Source organism: Orcinus orca, chromosome 12 (assembly GCF_937001465.1).
Source record: "Orcinus orca chromosome 12, mOrcOrc1.1, whole genome shotgun sequence".
Classification (NCBI taxonomy): Eukaryota; Metazoa; Chordata; class Mammalia; order Artiodactyla; family Delphinidae; genus Orcinus; species Orcinus orca.
This window is the reverse complement of record NC_064570.1, coordinates 18,385,178-18,398,145: the sequence shown is the minus strand read 5'-3', so window position 1 is coordinate 18,398,145 and position 12,968 is coordinate 18,385,178. Positions and strand designations below refer to the sequence as shown.

Sequence of the window (12,968 nt, the reverse complement as noted above, 5' to 3'; positions counted from 1 at the left end):
TTTCTGACAGACTTTCTCCTTTCTGCTTCTTACATGGTGTAGGTCTGTTTACTCTAGTGTTAATAAGCATTTATTTTCAAGCCCAAGAGATCTGCACTTGAATCTCTCTATTCCAGGAATTCTTGAATCATTTTCCAAGCGCCACTTTGATTTCTGAACCCCATGTGAATCACACTGACATGGACATCACCCAAGAAAACTTCATTTTAAATAGCACTTACGTACATTAAACTTTAGACCTACTGGTCTATCTTCCTAATTAATGGCTATGTTAGTTTGAATACATTTGGTATTTATAAGGGTTTAATTATCACTAATGCCTTTTTTCCCTTCTTGAATCTCCCATTTTCATTTAATGCATAGAAAGCCAGTAGACTAAATTAGTTATTTAATGCTAGTCAAAAGGTTATAAAGAAGCTGATTCTTCTGTAATCATGGAATTCACTGCATCTCTGTTTCTATGCCTAGTGATTTTATTCCTAAGAGTTTTAGCTTTTAGAAGCACTGTTACTAATGCAGAAAATACAATTTATCTGTCATGCTTTTCAATTATTATTAGTTAAGAAAGTCAGAAATCCTAAATCCTAAATATTTATTAAAATTAGAAAATAAAAAGGTACATCTTTGTCCATCAGAGTATTTATTCAATGCCTATCTGAAGGACATTTTAAATAAAATAAATCAAATTTACAAAAATCATACCTTTAAATTACTTATAATGTTAGGTAACATTGAAATGAAGAATGCAAATTCTGTGAGGTTAATATAATGCACTTAATATTTATGTATTATTAATAACACTCAGGTTCTACTCAGTATAAGTGCAGAGTTTATACTCCATGCAAATGAAGGATATGAATTCCATGAAGTGAGTGTTGTAAGTTTGAATAAGTAGGAAAGTTTTATACCTTTTACTCTTTTAGCATACCTTAGTTCTGGAAGATACACTTGTACTAAAAATAAATTGGTTCACTGTTGTTAATGACACTTGCACCTGTATTTATCGAAATGCTGCCATTCATCTCCTTACCTCTCCTCTCCCTCTGCACTGACTCCTTCTCTTGATCCATCATGCTGAAGTGTGAACCAGAACAGCCCAAACTGAAAGTCTAGCTAAGCAGGAAAGTTTTAGAATAGTGCTTGTCAAGTTTTAGTGTACGAGACCACAGTGATAAATACATTTTACATTGAGATTCATTAAATATGGACATATATAGGGCTTCCCTGGTGGCGCAGTGGTTGAGAGTTCGCCTGCCGATGCAGGGGACGCGGGTTCGTGCCCCGGTCCGGGAGGATCCCGCATGCTGCGGAGCGGCTGGGCCCGTGGGCCATGGCCGCTGGGCCTGCGCGTCCGGACCCTGTGCTCTGCAACGGGAGAGGTCACAGCAGTGAGAGGCCCATGTACCACAAAAAAAAAAAAAAAAAATATATATATATATATATATGGACATATATAAAGTTTAGACAAAAATATAACAAAACAATAATGACCTTTCTATATGAAATTTACTCTATTTCATTATAGTCCATATATATAAAGATATATATATATATATATATATATATTCCTGACACATCTTATAGATATATCTATGTGTGTATATATATATATATAGTCCTGACCCATTAAATGATTTCATGATTCACTAAATACTTGCAACCCACATTTTAAAGAGCACTAGAAACATACCTCAGAACACTAAGTAAAATATGAAGTCAAAAGACATGATTTAAGTCAAAGAGAAGCTAACTTACTAAAAAACTTAAAAGCCTAAATTTAAGATATCAGAGTCAACATGGACCATTCCAACCAAGGGGGTTCACAAGCCCTAAGAGCAGAGTGAATAATCAGATTGGTTTATTTCTGAGAACCAGATATTGGTGGCCCAGGTCCTTCAATATTGATTATATTAAACAGATGTAAGATGTCTAAAACTTTGTCTTGCCCCAGGTATAGGTGTAGGGGATAAAGATGCTAAAATACCATTGCAGAGACCTCTGTCTTAATATTTGTTGTCTTTTAGAAACTTTCAGTTCCTCCTTTTCATTTGTCAGCAGATGACTATTGTCTAACCCGTCAAACCTTAGACATCTAATACATATTTAATCTATAGTCAATTTTAATGCATTTGGTACATACTGAAAGGTATAGGCATTTTAGAAGTGTTGCATCACAATCAGACAAACCAGAATAATATATATATATATGTAAACATAAAGTTATATATATGTAATTTTATAAATTATATAAATTATGTTTATAAATTATGAACATAAGAGTCAATTCAGGCCTTCAAGGTAGTTTTAGGTAAATTTTTCTCAGACATAAAAATATTTTATTGAGTTTTCAAGATGCTAGTAATACAGATGATTGAGAGTAATTGATGGCATTAGTTTCTACAAAAATCTAGTTTGGGGGCTTCCCTGGTGGCGCAGTGGTTGAGAGTCCGCCTGCCCATGCAGGGGACACGGGTTCGTGCCCCGGTCTGGAAGGATCCCACTTGCCGCGGAGCGGCTGGGCCCGTGAGCCATGGCCGCTGAGCCTGCGCATCCGGAGTCTGTGCTCCGCAACGGGAGAGGCCACAACAGTGACAGGCCCGTGTACCGCAAAAAAAAAAAAAAAAAAAATCTAGTTTGCTAATCAAAGCAACTTTCATTTTATTTTGATATGTTAAATATATAAGGTTGATATTAATTGTAACTAATTTTAAAAACTGTTACAAGTCATATTTTGGTCTAAATATAAAAGGTGGTCTAAATATAAAAGCAAACTTAGATATATACCAATTAATTAATGACCACCATATTAACTTTAAAAGACATAGCAATATTTAAAGTTGAGCAAGATTTTAATAAGCTGTCTCAGCTAATATTTTTTATCCAAGATGAAGACATTTTTCTAGCTACCAGATGTTAACTAAACTTCAGGTTTAACTTGAGTGGTTAATTTAAATTTCAAATCAGGTTTTAAACTTTCAGTTTGTGAGTTTATGCATGCTAAATTTATCTGCATATATCTTACAACATTTTATTATATTTTAAAATACTGTATTTTATAGGTATTACATTATTAAATTAATGTCACCTACAGCTCTAACAGGGTTATCTTACGGAATAATATGCTTATTTTTTTATTTCTTCTAATTCCTCCGGTTGTGAGAAATGAAATCGAGTTTGGCCTGTTTGCAGCACATGAAACTATTTCATTAAGCTACATTTCCTTTACTTTTCCTAAATAGTAATCTCTCTCTCTCTCTCTCTCTCTCTCTCTCTCTCTCTCTCTCTCTCTATATATATATATATATATATATATATATTTCAGGCTCCAGTGGTTGTGAAAAACGAAATCCTGTTTGACTTGTTTTCAGCAAATGAGCATTTACTCTGCAGTGAGGTAAGTAGGGGAGTATCAACCTAAGAAAAGCCTGGCTGCAGAATGCCTTTGGGACCCGCCCTTAAGCAATTCCCAGTCAGTCAGTTTCATTGCTGTCTTGCTCACCTTTAAGTTCTGGTATAACTGAATATTTCATAAGCCAGACACTCAAAGAGGAAGAGAAGGCTCTTTAATTGAGTAGAGAGAGAACAGGTGGGGAAGATGTTAATATTAGCACTGCTTATGCCCCTGTTCTCCCGCCCATGGACCAGGGTAGCCCAGTACACACCATCTAGGCATTTCTCCTCCGGATCCATGTGCCTAGCAATTGACATAAAGTTGTTGCCAGTCTGGCCCTACATCATGTCCAAGAGTAAGGTGTTCGGTGTTGTTTGGCTTGCTAATGTGGAGAAATCAGGGGGTGCAGCTCAAATGCAACACCTCATTGAAACAAACCAGATTTTCAGTGCAGCAGTCTTACAGCACGTGGGAACACACCTCCCCACTCTCCACCCGGGGTTCTATCCATCAGAAGCAGACCTGTTCCACTCCCCTAAGGTAGTTACATCAGAAACAGGCTTTTTGATTATTTTCTCCTAAGGTCCAGTCAGAGGAGTGGGGCATAGTCATTATCCATTTAAACATTTTGTCTTTCTGATCTTTAACATCTTGACCAATATTAAAATCAAAATATGTTTTCTTCAGCCAGGTTGTACTGATTAGTATAAAATTATCTCTGAATTGTTTTATGGTTTAGTCTAAAATATGCTTATTTTATGAATTCTAAACCTACATAGACTTTAGCATATCATTTTTCAAGGGAAGTGTAAAATATTTATGTATTGAAATATAGTTGATTTACAATGTTGTCTTAATTTCTGTGGTACAGCAAAGTGATTCAGATATATATATATATATATATATATATATATATATATATATATATATATATTCTTTTTTATCTTCTTTTCCATTATGGTTTATCCCAGGATATTGAATATAGCTCCCTGTGCTCTACAGTAGGACCTTGTTGTTCATCCATTCTGTATATAATAGTTTGCATCTGCTAAGCCCAAACTCCTACTCCATCCTTCCCACATCCCCCTCCCCCTTGGCAACCACAAGTCTGTTCTCCATGCCTGTGAGCCTGTTTCTGTTTCGCAGATAGGTTCGTTTGGGTCATATTTTGGATTCCACAAAGGAAGTATAAAATAATTCGGTAGTAAAATCTCCAGGTATACAGGAGGATATCTGATTTGTCTTTTTCAACTTCACCAAACTTTAAGAAATTTTCTAGATAACCAAATTAAGGAAAACATAAATCTTATGATGTTAGTCTCAAGTATTTAATCTCCTTACAAACCAGGCAGTAAAACATACTCTGAAGTTCAACTCTCCACTGTTCCTTGCTGCCTGTTGAAAACCCTGCAGTTGGGAGCTTTACTTGGAGCACTTCTGCACCTGCAGATCAACACATGAATATGAGACTCAGAGTAAAGTGTGTGTGTAATTTTAATTCTTTCCCATGTCTCGTTGCTTGTCTAATTGGTTTTATAGACTTAAAGGGATCATTTCCTTCTCAAACTTCTCAACATTTACAGAAGAGTAGCTCAATCCTTTATATAATGTTAATTCCAAAATAAAATCATCATTGCTCTCAGAAACATTGTCTCCCTCTCTCCTCCCTCCTTTTCTGTCACACACATGCACGCAACTAATATGGAGGTCAATGTCAAATCACTGACGTTTACTCTGGAAGACAGCTCTTAGCTAAGACTTTTTAGTTTGTATTATGACTATATTTTTTGAAAATAAAAGCAAGATCTATGACCGTTCTGTAGGTCAGAAATCAAAATGTGGGATATACTACATGTAGAATCTAACATTACCACTGAAAGTAGATTTTCAGCTGTTCTCCCCACCCCCTTTCAAATTACAGTGCCAACAACTGAAAAATAACTAATGAACTCTACTGGCTTTTATCTCTAGCTGATGAGATGGATTATCAGCGAAATCTACGCCATGTGGAAGATATTCAATGGGGGTGCTTTGAACAATTATATTAAAGGGACTGCAGGGGAACCTCCTCTTCTGGTCTGGAAGCCCTGGGAACACATTTACTCTCTGTGCAAGGCTGTGAAGGGTCACATTCCCTTGTTCAATAGCTATGGAAAGTATGTTGTGAAACTTTACTGGATGGTAAGTTTGTGTTCACATGCATTAAAAATTTGTGTGTCTCTCAATATTGAAATCTAGTTTTCTTACATGCCGATAATGAAGCTAGTGGAAGATGAGGCAGTTTACGAAGGCTATCCGCTGAGTACCTACTGGGGGGATGTCCTGCATATGTAATTTGAGATTAAAAACAACACAGTTGTATCCCCTGTGATGCCAGTCCCCTGTGCTTTTTAAACTGATGCTGCGAGGACCATGGAGGGGTGGCCCTCTGCTGCCTCACCCGTCCCGGGTAAGCGGGCTGGGTAGGCAGGTGGACGCACAGGGCTCTCCCCTCTTTGATGTGGCATCAGGGTCGTGGACAGGAGAGAGAGCTTGAGCTTGAGCGTGGTCCAGTCCTCTCTTGGTATATGCTACTGACAGGCCTGATCCGATCCGTTTTTTGTCCTGAACTTGAGATGTGTTTTAGTGTTAGCAAATCTCACTCTGACACAGGAAGTATTTTACCTCTGCCTGAAAAGAAGCAAATGGGATAGTAAGAAGCACAAATAGAAAATTCAAAACCTCTTAGTTAATACGGCAAAGTAGACCCACACCACATTTAGCAATGCTAGGTTACATGAAACACCTTTGGGTTCTTAATGGTGGAATGAATGTTCTTTTCTAAAGGCCCAGAGTCACAGGCAGGCCCAGCCACATGATTTGCAGAGCGTTTTGTTCAAAAATTGTTAAGGATTTCAAGACAGTGATATCAGCACTCTAAACAAAGCATGAGGTCCTTCTGAGTGTGGGCCTCCATGTGACTGCACAGGTCACATACCCATGAAGTTGGTCCTGGTCACGGAGAAAGAATCTTTTTGAACATTTGAGGGCATGAGGAAAGGGGATCGTTCCATTCTGTATTTCTAAGAACATGACTTTTTCCTTAATGAGCCGGAGCCATCTGTCTTCCTGGGATGGGGACTGTTGAAAGGCCAATGCTTAGGAATTAATAGGATCACCTCAGTGGGAAGGTAAAGAAGGTAATCTTAGCCTCTGATTCCCAAAATAGGAGTTTTGTTGTTTTTGATAGTCACAGAAAGACCTTGAAAGTCAAAACGTTGTTAGGAGAGAACATAACTTCCTAATTTCCTTTATTATCTTCTCTGTTTACCAGTCAGGAGGCAGGTTTGGCCGAGTAGACTTTAGATTAAGTGTGTTCGGAGGAGTGACAGGGAGGATATGGCATTAAGAGCGTGGGTACACAGAGGACAGTGTCAGGTTGTAGAAGGAAAGTAAACGCGGGAGGAGTGACGAGGTCGGATGCCTGGGTGTTTGGCTCCACTTCTGCACATTTGCCTAAACTTGAGGTGGGACGAAGTTCAAAATTATTAAGACTTTTAAAACAGCACAAGCAGAACATTAAACCAACCCTGGTAGTTTCTCCCCCATCACCCTTCTCTCTCTCTCTGCTTCCTGACATCCTTCCTTCTTTTCCAATTTCCTCCTGGATAGGGGTCGACGCTTATTAACACTCTATTCCATTTTGCAAAGAATATGTGATTTATTTCTCTTTAACTGTACTGCTTCCTCGGAAACCCATACCTACCTAGATTCAGATTTTTTTTTTTAAAGTATTTAGTCCAATTTGGAAATGTCAGTCTGCTGCCGTCATTTAACCTGTGATAGTGTAGTCCTTGAGCGAAGAGGTCTGGGAGTCAGAAAGACTGAACCTCATGTCCAGTGGCTTCTTCTGGTTCCTCTTTGGTCTCACCTGAGGAATGGCCTGTGAGGGATGCTGCTAGACTGCTGAGCACTGAGTGATTCAACTGATTCCATATGAATTATTTTGCAGGCCACTTGCTGGCACTCATCACTGAAGTGCATGGTCGTATTCATGCTCACTGAGACTTGACAGAAAGCTTTGCTGGCCCTCTGCATTTCTAGAGCCACTCGTAGGGCCACATGGGCCTCTCAGGGTTCCTTGCACGCAAAGGCAAAGGGACCTCCTCTCTCAAGAGAACAGGCATGTAATATATCATGGTACAAATACAGGTGACAATAAAATGTGGTAATTACGTAAAAGAACGTAGCAAAGGTCCTGACAAATAGTAGACTCTCAGCACTATTAGTTTCCTTCCCTCTTTTCCTGTGTTCTTTCCTTCCTTCTCTCTCTCCCCACTGCTGCCTCCAGTTGTGGAAGCCAAAGAGATGGTTTGTTCTTCCTCCTGCCCCTTGGTAGAGCCAGGGGAAAAGCACATGATCGGCTTCCCAGACGCTCTCTTGCCCAACAGTGGTTCTTAAGTCAAGATGCAAAAATAGAGGGGATGCACAGTGATCATAGGCAACGCTCTGCCTGATTCTCCTGAAATACGACTTTGCTGTGGTTCCTTTGCCCAAACTTGCTTAGTCCTTCTGGTATCCCATCAAACGTGTACATCCTTTATATACTTCTTAAATTGCCTATATCTTGCCTACTTATAAAACAGGTTATTTAAAGTTTTGTTATGGGATTGTAAGTGTTCTTTTATATGTTGTAGGTAATAATATATGTGAATATAAAGGAAGCATTTTTTAAATTGGTCTTTTAGCTATGTGTCTTCCACCCAACTGAGACTTGTAATTTTTATGTAGTCAATTATGTCATTGTTTTTCTTTACAGAGTCTAGGAATTTTTATCATTTAAAGTAAGATACTGTTTCAAGAAAACAAAAAATATTTCCCCTTAGTTTTATTTTAATGTCTGGATCTTTTGTTTTATCTACTGTGAGAAATGAAGAACTGGTTTATTTTTTATTCCAAAACCTCAGCCAGTTGCCCCAGCATTACATACTGAATCTTCTACCTTTTACCCACTGATTTTAAAAACCACTTTTATCATAAACTAATTTCCAATTTGACTGTGTTTGGTTTTGGATTCTATTTTCTTTCACTATCTTCCTTATCCTATTCAGATACCATATTGCTTTAATTATTACGAATTTATAGTTTGTTTTGGTTTTTTAGAATAAAATCCACCTAATACTCTTATTTCAATGTTTTCTTGGTATATATGTTTTTTGAGTAAACATTTTTTCTAATATTTATCTTTGAACACATATTTATAATTATCCCTTATTCTATATATAAAAGGTATGTTTTTTGAGTAAACATTTTTTCTAGTATTTATCTTTGAATACATATTTATAATTATCCCTTATTCTATATATAAAAGGTATGTTTTTTGAGTAAACATTTTTTCTAGTATTTATCTTTGAACACATATTTATAATTATTTATCCCTTATTCTCTATATAAAAGGGTTAGTCCTCATCATTGTTTGTTTTTTTTAATACAGTTTCCCCTCTCTTGAGTATTTTATTTTGATTCATCTTTCATTCAGATGGAGTATGCATTCCAAAGTTTTATTCACTTAGAATATACATGTGATTTATTTGGGGTAACTTAATATTGAGGTCTATTTTCCTTTATGTATGATTCTTATGTGAATGATACTTTGGTTACATATGGAATACATAGATAACAACCTTTCTGTTTTAGAATGCCCGAGTATCTCCTGGGTTTAGTGTTTCAGACACTCATTCTGAGCCTTTACCCTCCACCCTATCTGAAACCGTGACACTCTCTCCCGTCTCTGCTTCATTTTTCTCTATAGCACTGAGTATGAAGCATCCAGCATCCCATCCGCTTAGTGTATTCATTAGTATATGGAAATATATATAAGAAGCTATTACCTTATAGATGTTTTCTTTTTCCAGGTCTTTTGTCCAAATATATATTTCTTGTTTTCACAGTTGGTCCAATCTGCAGTTCTTTTTGTAAAGTAAATACACACAAGCCAAATTACAACACTGTCCTGCTGCTCCTCCTCTCCTTTGATCCATTCTTCAAAATTGGGACTGTAGTCCTAGAAGGCTATAGAAGAGCACTGATAGCAATGATAATAAATAGATAGACAGATGCAATTGTTAAAGGGACCAAAACAAGAACTTTGCTGTTTCAGAGGCTGTGTTCATGTGATAGATATGGCTACCTGGTTTTCTGGCTGGTAGAAATCTGTTCTCTCTGGGCTAGGAGCAGACATTTCTACCTCTCTCTCCCTAATTCCCAGATGGTGGGGCTGAGTCAACACCTCTTTGCAGATGAGGTGTAATAAAGTATTAGAGTAAATTATTTCCGACAAGATAAAGTATATTGCTACTTTCTTTTCTTGTCCCTTTCCAGACACACAATATAATTTTTGATTTTTTTCCTCTTCCAATTCTAATTCACTATTTACATGTATATCCTTTGGTTTTCACTGCAAATATTTAAGAAAGGTGTTCATAAGAATATTCTTTGTTACCCTCTACTGCTTGATTCAGGATAATGTACTGGAGGTACATCCTGTACCCTACATCTATTTTCCTTCCACTGTCCCATCTTGTACACCTTAAGGCATACACCTCACTGTTTGTTTTCTTCCATTTATTGATACCTTCTCATTTGTTTCTTATTGGACATTGATTTTTTCCTTCTGTGCCTTATTACATATATTCTCCTCCTTTCCTGTTGTCTCTTGAAGCAATCACCTTAGTCATTTCTTCAAAGTAAACCAACCAATGAGAGCCTCTAGGCATGACATTTAAAGTTCAGATTTTTACACCAGCATACTGTTTCTTCTGTAAAAGTTTTTCCATTTTTTCCAGTTTGGATTGTAAGTAAATAGCCTCAAGTTTCTTGGACATCAATCAAAAATTTATTGGGTAGCATAAAAAACAGTATTATAAAACAGAGAAGTTTTCTCTCTTCCTTCACCTGGCAGTGATAACACTGCTACTGGGCCACATGTGGTCTCCTCAGGTGCTTTTCAGTGTCAGCATTCCTTGGGCTCCTTGAAAGAAGCAGTTAAGTTATTGCTCTCCACCTCAGATACGTACTGCTCTTGGCAGCCTTTCTCTGAGTGCTTTCATGTATCTCTGAATAACCAGAGAAACTCACACGTTGAGACCAATACTTTTCCCCTGTTGCCCTCTGTCTATCCATATAAAAAACATATTATCTTTTATTTCTGATTAACCTTTGTTAATTAACTTATTAAGTGCTTAACCCTTTAAGCACTATATTATCGTAGAATTCAGAGTTCTCAAACTGTGGGGTGCAGAACACACCAGCATCAACATCACCTATCATGTTTCCCATATACCCCCCACCCCACGGTCTCTGGGCAGAGCCTGCAGTCAGCATTTGAAACAAACTCTCTCCCACCCAGTGACCTGCCATGACAAATTATTTTTCCATCCTTCAATTACATTTTTCCAAAATGGAAATGTTTTTGTTCTCAGTTCATTATTATTAACATTATATATGCTTTTATTAAAAAAAATCAAACATTATTAAAATGTTTAAATTAGCCAGTGGAAGTTCCCTATGACTCTACCTACCCAATCATAGTAAATGATTTCTGTATATCCTCCTAAACTTTTTTTTACAAATATATTTAAACCTACTATATATAATCTATACCGACAGTAAGATCATATAGTACTCATCATTCTGTATTTCTTTTCCTAACCACGGACATTTTTATGCTAATATTGATTGATCTACCTTGCACTCCATTGTTTAAAGATGACAATAACTATAGTTGACCTTTGAATAACATAGGTTTGAACTGCTCAGGTCGACTTATAAGTGTATTTTTTTTCAATAAATACAGCACTATGGTTATGATCTGCCCTTGGTTGAATCCTCAGATAAGGAGGGTCAACTATGGGACCTGAGTATCCCCAGATTTTGGTATATGTGGCTGATTCTGGAACCAGTCCCCCACAGATACCAAGAGATGACTCAATACGTATTTTGCCAATTTCATATTGACGGACATTTAAGTTATGACCAGTGTTTTACCAATACAAACAATGCTCTAAAATAGCGTCTTCGTGTATATATTTTTTCCCATTTGTGTGACTTTTCTCAGCTTTCTACATGTGTAATTTTTCTGTCACCATATATGCAAATTCTTAATTTTGATAAGTATATCCAAGTTACTTGTGTATTTTGTGTGTAATTTATATTTGATACAATTGGGTCTTGTCCGCAATTTTGTCTACTCTGTTACTTCTGTTACATTTTATACATTTCCTTTTTCTGTCCTCTTATTCATTTCCTGAACATTCTGTAGGATTCCATTTTGTTTATCTCTGGTGTTTTTTTTTTTTAACTATAGTTATTTACAATATTGTATTAGTTTCAGGTGTATAGCAAAGTGATTCAGTTATATATGTATATATATATTTTTTTCAGATTCTTTTCCATTATAGGTATGGAAGATGTTGAATATAGTTCCCTGTGCTACACAGTAAATCATTGTTTTTTATCTATTTTATATATAGTAGTATGTATCTGTTAATCTCATCCTCCTAATTTATCCCTCCCCCGTTCCTCTTTGATAACCATAAATTTGTTTTCTGTGTCTGTATGTTTCTGTTTTGTAAATAGATTCATTTGTATTATTTTTTAGATTCCACATATAAGTGATCTCATATAGTATTGGTCTTTCTCTGTCTGACTTACTTCATGTAGTATGATAATCTCTAGGTCTATCCATGTTGCTGCAAATGGCATTATTTCATTTTTTTATGGCTGATTAATATTCCATTGTATATATGTACCACATTTTCTTTATCCATTCATCTGTTGATGGACATTTAGGTTGCTTCCCTGTCTTGGCTATTGTAAATAATGCTGCTATGAACATTGGAGTGCATGTATTACATCTTTTAGAATTAGTATCCCTAGTGTTTTTGAGTATATCTCTTTGTATAAATTTTTTTGTAGTGGTGGCTCTAGGGATTAAAATATACATGCATAGCTTATCACAGTCCACTAATATCAACATTTTACCTCTTCAATTGGAATATAACTGCTACCTTTTAGGCCCCTTTACACCCCTCCCTCTTTAGTATCATTGTCTTAAATGTTTCTTGAACACATATTGAGACCCTCATGAAAAATTTTGCTTTTAAATGTCAAAAATAATTTCAAAGCTCAAGAGGAAGCTAATACTCTATCATTTAGCAATGTGCTTACTCTTTCCCTTGCTCTTTCTTTATTCCTAATGTTCCATTTTTTTTTTCTTTTTTTGCCTTTGAAGAATTTCCTTTTGCCACTCTTTTTGAGCCAGTCTCCTGGTGACAAATTATTTTATCTTTCCTTTACCTAAAAATGTTTTTGTTTCACTTTTATTCCTAAAGAATATTTTCACTCAGTACAGAATTCAGGGTTGACAGTTTATTTCTTTCTGCATCATGTGCTACTTCTTCTGGCCTCTGTGGTTTCTGGGGAGCAATCTGCTGTTCTCCTATAGGTAATGTGTCTTTTCTCATTGGCTGCTTTCAGGCTTTTTTCTTTGTCTTGTTTTTTAGGATTTTGAATTTAACATGTGTAGATTTCTGGGTGT

The 12,968-nt window shown here is 36.4% G+C and overlaps 1 protein-coding gene and 1 long non-coding RNA gene across 5 annotated transcripts in view; one reads left to right on the top strand and one right to left on the bottom strand.

Moving 5' to 3' along the window:
* Positions 1-12,968, top strand: part of ADGB (androglobin) — a 134,475-nt gene that overhangs the window by 322 nt on the left and 121,185 nt on the right. For all 4 annotated transcript variants that reach the window (XM_033405334.2, XM_033405325.2, XM_033405343.2 and 1 more), the window contains exons 2-3: positions 3,323-3,394; positions 5,363-5,572. In XM_033405334.2, coding sequence (XP_033261225.1) covers positions 5,366-5,572 — 207 coding nt within the window. In that variant the 5' untranslated portion in view covers positions 3,323-3,394; positions 5,363-5,365. The remainder of the gene's footprint in view (positions 1-3,322; positions 3,395-5,362; positions 5,573-12,968) is intronic.
* LOC117196520 (uncharacterized) overlaps positions 5,587-12,968 on the bottom strand; it is a 194,841-nt gene continuing 187,459 nt past the window's right edge. Inside the window, exons 10-11 of the long non-coding RNA XR_007470555.1 lie at positions 9,262-9,442; positions 5,587-6,061 (exon numbers count right to left, since the gene is read on the bottom strand). This is a non-coding gene — a long non-coding RNA (uncharacterized LOC117196520). The remainder of the gene's footprint in view (positions 6,062-9,261; positions 9,443-12,968) is intronic.